Source organism: Oncorhynchus clarkii, chromosome 6 (genome assembly GCF_045791955.1).
Source record: "Oncorhynchus clarkii lewisi isolate Uvic-CL-2024 chromosome 6, UVic_Ocla_1.0, whole genome shotgun sequence".
In the NCBI taxonomy this organism is placed as follows: Eukaryota; Metazoa; Chordata; class Actinopteri; order Salmoniformes; family Salmonidae; genus Oncorhynchus; species Oncorhynchus clarkii.
In genome coordinates this window covers 37,039,716-37,049,368 of record NC_092152.1, presented here as the reverse complement: position 1 = coordinate 37,049,368, position 9,653 = coordinate 37,039,716, and the positions used below count along the sequence as shown (strand labels likewise).

General features: G+C 47.2%; 1 protein-coding gene across 1 annotated transcript; it reads left to right on the top strand.

The window, feature by feature from the left end:
• The first annotated feature begins 1,348 nt into the window (after window positions 1-1,348).
• Window positions 1,349-4,455, top strand: LOC139412364 (serine-aspartate repeat-containing protein F-like). Its single transcript, XM_071159178.1, has 3 exons — window positions 1,349-2,243; window positions 2,275-2,985; window positions 3,017-4,455. Exons 1-3 carry the CDS (start codon window positions 1,349-1,351, stop codon window positions 4,453-4,455), a joined length of 3,045 nt encoding a protein of 1,014 aa, XP_071015279.1.
• Window positions 4,456-9,653: the final 5,198 nt, after the last annotated feature.

Genomic DNA, 9,653 nt, shown 5'->3' with positions numbered 1-9,653 from the left:
AATACATGATGGACGCTAAATATACACAGATATGTACTATTCTCTTGACGGTCGTTTGTATGCAATGCTGGGCACTCTGATAATTGTGCTCATACTTGCTTGGAGCAGTAGTTTACTGACAGGGTATGATAGAATGATAGAAAGGCTGTTAACAGTAGGAGGGGAGTAGAGCAACAAGCTGAAGCCCATTGCCCACCCTCCCCTACTGAGAAGAGGCCTGGTCACATGGCACAGTTAGCTCTGACCTTAAAAACTCTGGACTACGTCCCAAATGGCATCCTATTCCCTATATGGCGCACTACTTTTGACCAAGGCCCACAGGAACTAAACTAGTCCCTGTGGTTTAGACCTGCATGTTATCCGAGGAGAGAGGATGGAGGGGCGTCTGAGAAAAACCAATAGGGAAGACAAGCTCTTCACCATGAACGTGTTTTTCAGCTGCCATAGCAACAGGGAAACAGAGTTTGGTGTTTACAATGAAGTAAAACAGAACAACACTACAGCGCAGCACAGTAACAGCAACAGCAACAGCAACAGCAACAGTGACAGTAACAGCAACAGCGACAGTGACAGTAACAGCAACAGTGACAGTAACAGTAACAGTAATAGTGACAGTAACAGTGACAGTAACAGTAACAGTAACAGTAACAGTGACAGTAACAGCGACAGCGACAGCGACAGCGACAGTGACAGTAACAGTAACAGTGACAGCGACCAGCGACACTGTCACTGTGACAGTGACAGTGACAATGACAATGACAGTGACAGTAACAGTGACAGTAACAGTGACAATGACAGTGACAGTAACAGTGACAGTAATAGTGACAGTAACAGTAACAGCAACAGCGACAGCGACAGTAACAGCGACAGTGACAGTAACAGTGACAGTGACTAACAATAACAGTGACAGTAGCAGTGACAGTGACAGTAACAGTGACAATGACAGTGACAGTAACAGTGACAGCGACAGCGACAGCGACAGCGACAGTAACAGCGACAGCGACAGCGACAGCGACAGTAACAGTAACAGTGACAGTAACAGCGACAGTGACAGTAACAGCGACAGCGACAGCGACAGTAACAGTGACAGCGACCAGCGACACTGTCACTGTGACAGTGACAGTGACAATGACAATGACAGTGACAGTAACAGTGACAGTAACAGTGACAATGACAGTGACAGTAACAGTGACAGTAATAGTGACAGTAACAGTAACAGTAACAGCAACAGCGACAGTGACAGCGACAGTAACAGTAACAGTGACAGTAACAGCGACAGTGACAGTAACAGTGACAGTGACTAACAATAACAGTGACAGTAGCAGTGACAGTGACAGTAACAGTGACAATGACAGTGACAGTAACAGTGACAGCGACAGCGACAGCGACAGTAACAGTAACAGTAACAGCAACAGCGACAGCGACAGCGACAGTAACAGTAACAGTGACAGTAACAGCGACAGTGACAGTGACAGTGACAGTGACTAACAATAACAGTGACAGTAGCAGTGACAGTGACAGTAACAGTGACAATGACAGTGACAGTAACAGTGACAGTTACAGTGACAATGACAATGACAGTGACAGTAACAGTGACTGTGACAGTAACAGTGACAGTAACAGTGACAGTAACAGGAGCAGTAGTAACAGTAACAGCGACAGCGACAGCAACAGCAACAGCAACAGAAACAGTAACAGCAACAACGACAGCAACAGCAACAGCATCAGTGACAGCAACAGCAACAGTGACAGTGAAAATGACAGTGACAGTAACAGTGACAGTAACAGTGACAATGACAGTGACAGTAACAGGAGCAGTAGCAGTAACAGTGACATTGACAGTAGCAGTAGCAGTAACAGTGACAGTAACAGTGACAATAACAGTGACAGTAACAGTAACAGTGACAGTGACAGTAGCAGTAGCAGTAACAGTGACAGTAACAGTAATAGTAACAGTGACAGTAACAGTAACAGTAACAGTGACAGTAACAGTACCAGTGACAGCGACAGCGACAGCGACAGCAACAGTAACAGTAATAGTGACAGTGACAGTGACAGCAACAGCGACAGTGACAGTGACAGTAACAGCAACAGCGACAGTAACAGTAACAGTAATAGTGACAGTGACAGTGACAGTGACAGCGACAGCGACAGCGACAGTAACAGTAACAGCGACAGCGACAGCGACAGTAACAGTAACAGCAACAGCGACAGCGACAGCGACAGTAACAGTAACTCTGACAGTAACAACGACAGTGACAGTAACAGTGACAGTGACTAACAATAACAGTGACAGTAGCAGTGACAGTGACAGTGACAGTAACAGTGACAATGACAGTGACAGTAACAGTGACAGTAACAGTGACAATGACAGTGACAGTAACAGTGACTGTGACAGTAACAGTGACAGTAACAGTGACAGTAACAGGAGCAGTAGCAGCAACAGTGACCGTAACAGTGACAGTGACAGAGACAGTAACAGTAACAGTGACAGTGACAGTGACAGTGACAGTGACAGTGACAGTAACAGTGACAATGACAGTGACAGTAACAGGAGCAGTAGCAGTAACAGTGACATTGACAGTAGCAGTAGCAGTAACAGTGACAGTAACAGTGACAATAACAGTGACAGTAACAGTAACAGTGACAGTGACAGTAGCAGTAGCAGTAACAGTGACAGTAACAGTAATAGTAACAGTGACAGTAACAGTAACAGTAACAGTGACAGTAACAGTACCAGTGACAGCGACAGCGACAGCGACAGCAACAGTAACAGTAATAGTGACAGTGACAGTGACAGCAACAGCGACAGTGACAGTGACAGTAACAGCAACAGCGACAGTAACAGTAACAGTAATAGTGACAGTGACAGTGACAGTGACAGCGACAGCGACAGCGACAGTAACAGTAACAGCGACAGCGACAGCGACAGTAACAGTAACAGCAACAGCGACAGCGACAGCGACAGTAACAGTAACTCTGACAGTAACAACGACAGTGACAGTAACAGTGACAGTGACTAACAATAACAGTGACAGTAGCAGTGACAGTGACAGTGACAGTAACAGTGACAATGACAGTGACAGTAACAGTGACAGTAACAGTGACAATGACAGTGACAGTAACAGTGACTGTGACAGTAACAGTGACAGTAACAGTGACAGTAACAGGAGCAGTAGCTGCAACAGTGACCGTAACAGTGACAGTGACAGAGACAGTAACAGTAACAGTGACAGTGACAGTGACAGTGACAGTAACAGTGACAGTAACAGTGACTGTGACTGTAACAGTGACAGTAACAGTAACAGTGACAGTAACAGGAGCAGTAGCAGTAATAGTGACAGTGACAGTAGCAGTAGCAGTAACAGTGACAGTAACAGTGACAATAACAGTGACAGTAACAGTAACAGTGACAGTAGCAGTAGCAGTAACAGTGACAATGACAATAACAGTGACAGTGACAGTAGCAGTAGCAGTAGCAGCAACAGTGACAGTGACAGTGACAGTAACCATGACAGTCACAGTAACAGTGACAGTGACAGTAGCAGAAGCAGTGGCAGGGACAGTAACAGTGAGTGTGACCGTAGAAAAAGCAGTGACAGTGACAGTAACAGTGACTGTGACAGTAACAGTGACAGTAACAGTGACAGTGACAGTAACAGTGACAGTGACAGTAGCAAAAGCAGTGACAGTAGCAGAAGCAGTAGCAGCAACAGTGACATTAACAGTGACAGGGACAGTGACAGTAACAGTGACTGTGACAGTGACAGTAGCAAAAGCAGTGACAGTAACAGTGACAGTAACAGTAACAGTGACGGTGACAGTAACAGTAACAGTAACAGTAACAGTGACAGTAACAGTGACAGTGACAGTAACAGTGACAGTGACAGTAACAGTGACAGTGACAGTAGCAGTGACAGTGACAGTGACAATAACAGTGACAGTGACAGTGACAGTAGCAGAAGCAGTGACAGTGACAGTAACAGTGATTGTGACAGTAACAGTGACAGTGACAGTGACAGTAACAGTGACAGTGACAGTAGCAGTAGCAGTAACAGTGACAGTGATAATAACAGTGACAGTGACAGTCGCAGAAGCAGTGACAGTAACAGTGATTGTGACAGTAACAGTGACAGTGACAGTAACAGTAACAGTGACAGTGACAGTAGCAGTAGCAGTAGCAGTAGCAGTAATAGTGACAGTGACAATAACAGTGACAGTAGCAGAAGCAGTGACAGTGACAGTGATTGTGACAGTAACAGTGACAGTGACAGTAACAGTGACAGTGACAGTAGCAGTAGCAGTAGCAGTAACAGTGACAGTGACAGTGACAGTGACAGTAGCAGAAGCAGTGACAGTAACAGTGACAGTAGCAGTAGCAGTAACAGTGACAGTGACAATAACAGTGACAGTGACAGTAACAGGCCTGCATTGATGGATGTTGACCTGAAATGAGTAAGGCCTGCATTCTGTCAGCAAACAGGCTGACAGTGAGAACTCTCAGACATAAGAACACACACACGCCAACGGACACATGCACACACATACACACACACACACACACACACACACACACACACACACACACACACACACACACGCGCAGTGACAGTAACAGTGACAGCGCATGCACGCACACACACAAACACACACAGACCCTTCTCCCCTTGCAACTTGGCGCTATCACCTCATGTACCATTTTACAGTGTAATCATCAAAGGGCCATTAAATCAGAAGTGACTGCCAATAAAGAGAGAAAATTGCATCCGGGATTACGATGTTTGCATGATAAGGGAGTTGAGGGGCTGGAATGTATGTAGCATTTACTGTGGCGCAGATCATAAAGCGTAAATAGAGGGGGCTGACACACTGTGGATACACAGCTCTGCCAGGCACCCAAGGAGGGAAGCTGGCAGGAAGGCAGGGTGGAGGGTGGGAGGGAGGCACACAGGCAAGGAAATAGGCCTCGCTTATATCCTCCAAACCTCTCTCTCTCCTCTCTCAATCTTTCTCTCTCTCCTTTCTCCTTCTCTCCAAGCTCTGACACCAAACAAATAAATCAACAGAAACTCCAAAAACAGAAAACAGAGTCATTATAAAATAGAGACAGAGCATAGCACTCTCTGGGAGCAGTCAAAGTGGGCCGAGACTAACCCACATTTCCATGAGCATTCAAAGAAAAGGGAAAACAACAGGGAACACGAAAGAGTGGTTGGTTCCAAAGAAAAGCAATGAACTGTTGATTTGAGTATACAAATTAACTTTGAGGAAAAATGACTTATCTGAGAAATGAGGAGAAGAGAGAGGGAGGGAGTGAGACAACACAGGCCTACTGGGAATCTGTTGTCTCCCTGTATACGTGTGGAAGTGTGTTTGTTGGTTTGTTTGCATGCATGACAGTTTATGGCTATTGGTGTGTGTGTGTGTGTGTGTGTGTGTGTGTGTGTGTGTGTGTGTGTGTGTGTGTGTGTGTGTGTGTGTGTGTGTGTGTGTGTGTGTGTGTGTGTGTGTGTGTGTGTGCGTGCGTGCTTGTGTGTGTGTGTGCGCGCGCGTGTGTGTGCTCCTGCGCCAGCGTGCGAGCGTGCCTGTGGAGAGAAAAAGAGGCTAACATTTGCGAGGGAAAAATCCCAGGAGATTTATGTCAATGTTTATGTCTTCCCTCCTTCCCTCAATCCCTCTCTCTCCCTCCATCCTTAGAGAAGCACTAGCTTGGGGAATAAATCAAAAGAGCAAGGACTTTAAATGGATGGGCCGTGCATAACCTTTTGAACCCGTAACTTTGAGGAGGAGGGACAGAGTTAGCATTTATCCAGGGTCCCGCGTGAAAAACGGTAACTAGGCACCAGATGTTTGTGAGATAGGCTCCCTCTCTCCCTCTTCATCCTCTTTCTCTTTTCTTAAGTCCATCGCTCATTTGTTGACCTGCCCTCCTTTATCCAGGGGCCCTTGTGAACGGTCAGGGTCAGGGAGGGGTTGGAGGGTTATCTTTAGGTCAGTTCCAGTTCAAATGAGCACCAACTGAGACTCATCATCCCCCTCCCTCCCCCTCCCCCTAACTGTGACCCCCACCTCTCTTGCCACATTAATCTCTCCTCCTCTCCTCCTCCTGTCCTCCTCTCCTGTCCTCCTCTCCTCCTCCCCCTGTCCTCCTGTCCTCCTCTCCTGTCCTCCTCTCCTCCTCCCCCTGTTCTCCTGTCCTCCTCTCCTCCCCCCCTGTCCTCCTGTCTTCCTCTCCTCCTCCCCCTGTCCTCCTGTCCTTCTCTCCTGTCCTCCTCTCCTCCTCCTCCTTTCCTCCTGTCCTCCTCTCCTGTCCTCCTCTCCTCCTCCCCCTGTTCTCCTGTCCTCCTCTCCTCCTCCCCCTGTCCTCCTGTCCTCCTCTCCTGTCCTCTTCTCCTCCTCCCCCTGTTCTCCTGTCCTCCTCTCCTCCTCACCCTGTCCTCCTGTCCTCCTCTCCTGTCCTCATCTCCTCCTCCCCCTGTCCTCCTGTCCTTCTCTCCTGTCCTCCTCTCCTTCTCCTCCTGTCCTCCTGTCCTCCTCCCCCTGTCCTCCCCCTGTTCTCCTCCTCCTATCCTCCTATCCTCCTCCTCTCCTCCTCCCCCTGTCCTCCTCTCCTCCTCCCCCTGTTCTCCTCTCCTCCTCCTCCTGTCCTCTCCTGTCCTCCTCTCCTCCACCCCCTGTTCTCCTGTCCTCCTCTCCTCCTCCCCCTGTCCTCCTGTCCTTCTCTCCTGTCCTCCTCTCCTCCTCCTCCTGTCCTCCTCTCCTCCTCCCCCTGTTCTCCTGTCCTCCTCCCCCTGTCCTCCTGTCCTCCTCTCCTCCTCCCCCTGTTCTCCCAGGGCATCCCAGGCTGCAGATGCTGTTTTCTCTGTTTGCTGTCATTAATCTACACGCCCCCGACACACATGGAATCTGTCTCACACTCCTCTCTCTTTCTTTCTCACACTCTTCTCTCTTTCTTGCTCTCCTTTTCCCAAGCTATCTCTCTCTCGTTCTGTCTATCAAACTAGTTAGTACTTTTGTGAATAGAATTTTCTCATGCTGTGAAAGACATAAAACACAAACACACACGCACGCACGCACGCACACACACACACACACACACACACACACACACACACACACACACACACACACACACACACACACACACACACACACACACACACACACACACACACACACACACACACTCTGCTATTTAAAAACATTGCAAATAACAAGCCGACAGAGGACAGGGTGTAAGTCTTCAACAAATGGGTAGGGAGAGAGAGGTTTAACCCTGTGTTTGTCTTGTCATGACTCTCCTGACTGGCAGGTCTGCTGTGAGCTGTGAGCTCAGCACACACACAACAGAGTAGACATAACACTAATCCCTGGTTTTGTCCCAAATGATACCGTATTCCCTATATATGGTACTTCTTTGAACCTGAGTCCTATGGGCCCTGGTCAAAAGTAGTGCAATACAAAGAGAATAGGGTGCCATTTGGGACTGATACTCTGTCTCAGTGGAAGGCCAAATCCCTCTCCAAACACTACTCTTCCTCTGTCATCACTCACACTCTCACACCTCTTCTTTCCTCTACACTAAACACAAACGCAGCATACACACACACACCGAGAGAGAAGCGACAGTCAGACAACAATTTCCTCCCACTCCAAAACTTCCCATGGTGACTCATTCATACAGCTAAGGTCATGAGAAATATACTTATCAAACAATTTTCACATGAAAGGAAAATATTGTTGCTATTATTAACAATTTTCATATTTTAACTCATATTCAAGGGCTAACTTTCATTGGTCGATGGAAGGGAACTTGATAGACTCTATTTGGTGTTTCCACAGCAGTGAAGCTATATGTTATTTGTATAATTACATACCTAACATATCTGTCCGACACAACAGGAGATGAAATACCATATTTGGGCACGAGAACTTCAATGGGCTAACTGGCTATGCTGAGTCACTACAGTGTTTATCACAACAACAACCCTATACGGGGAAATCACATGACCAGGGCAGGGCAGTGGCTGGCTCCCTCAGGTCTGGGGAATAAGGAGAACTTTTCTTTCACTTTCTAGGTGTGATGCTCAAACTCCCCCATTTAGTCTCTTACATGCTGCTAGAGTATCAAGCAACTCAGTGGGTAATGCTGTTTACCATTGAAGTGGACCTTTATTTGACCTATAATATGGAAAGACCCTGGGGGTTAGAAACCTATTTTTTTGCATTGCGAGGAGGACCTGGCAGAATGTGACCTATAAAATGCTAACATACAAAAACAGCAGTCATTACAGTTAAGGTTTTACAATTTGGTTCAAGTGGTTTCATTCCGGTTGACATCATCACTGTGATGAATCACATTTCCTCTCAACTCCGGCGTTTTCCTCCCTCCCTGTAATGTGATGTCTCCTTCCTCCCCCTTGCTGTCTGTCTGTCTCTAGCATGGTTACCTTCCTCCTGACTGGAGGCTCTTTCTAAGTCAGCACTTCTCTCTGCTCTAATCTTGAAGAGCTGATCAGAGCTACTACAGATGTAGGACCTAAATTTGAGGAAAATAACCCTGCAGCAACAGGAAATGTGAATTATTATGTAGATTATAATTGACGGATCTTTTTTGTAGGGGTTGATACGTTTTCGTCAGAGCGAATCAAGTCTGACATTTTGAAGTGGAAATTACAAACTTTAGAAGCCTTTTTAAACCTGGAATATTCTTCAAGTTTGCATTTCCTGCTATGCAGAAACATTCTCAGCAACAAAAGAGTGATCAAATGAACCACTTGGAAATATGGAGTGAAAAAAAGTCTAAAGTTTATATAAAAATGAAAACTACTATGAACGCCTGGCCTGGATAATGTACTTTTCTTTCCTGCTACGACGCCATCCCTCCCCTCCTTCCTCTCCTACTCTCTTCCTCTCATTTCCTCCTTCTCACCCTCTCCTCTCCTCCTGCTGTACCTCTTGTCCTCCTCCTCCTCCTCCTCCTCCTCTTGCTGTCCTCTCCTACTCTCCTCCTCCTCTCCTTCCCTCCACTCCTCCTCATCCTTCTCCTCGCCTAGCCCTGCAGTCTTGCAGGACTCAGCACTGTGTGGGAGAGGGCCTCTTTGTCATAGGAGTCATCAGTAACTGTCGCTGCCGTGCCGCAAGCTTAATTAGCCAGCTCGCTCATTAGCATGGCCTCTCTCCTCCTTCTCTCTCTCTGTCCCTCTCTCTCTGTCCCTCTTTCCCTCTCTCTCTCTATCTCTTATTCCCTCTTTCTCTCTCTCCTCCTCCTCTCTCCCTCCTTCCTTCCTTCCCTCCCTCCTTCTCTCTCTGCTCCGAGACGGAACGCCTGATTATTCGGCATTGCAGTCGTGGCCAATTACAGGCCCCAAATGGAATGACATTAATCAAATCTTTAGTACGGTGGCGAACTCTGAGATATCAGATTGCAAAAGGCTGCAAAACTAATATGTCACTGTCAGTGGGGCTGCGCAGGCATTTAGCTGCTAGCATTAGGGAGACGGGCTGAGACGGCCTAGCGCCTGGGTGTAATATGGAACCCTGCTCTGGAAGCTATTAGCTTGACATGGCATGCCTGTCCACACCCTGCACTCATTTTTTATTTTCACTTTCTCTCTTTCTCTTCTGTCGCCTCTCTTCCCCCTCTCAGTGAA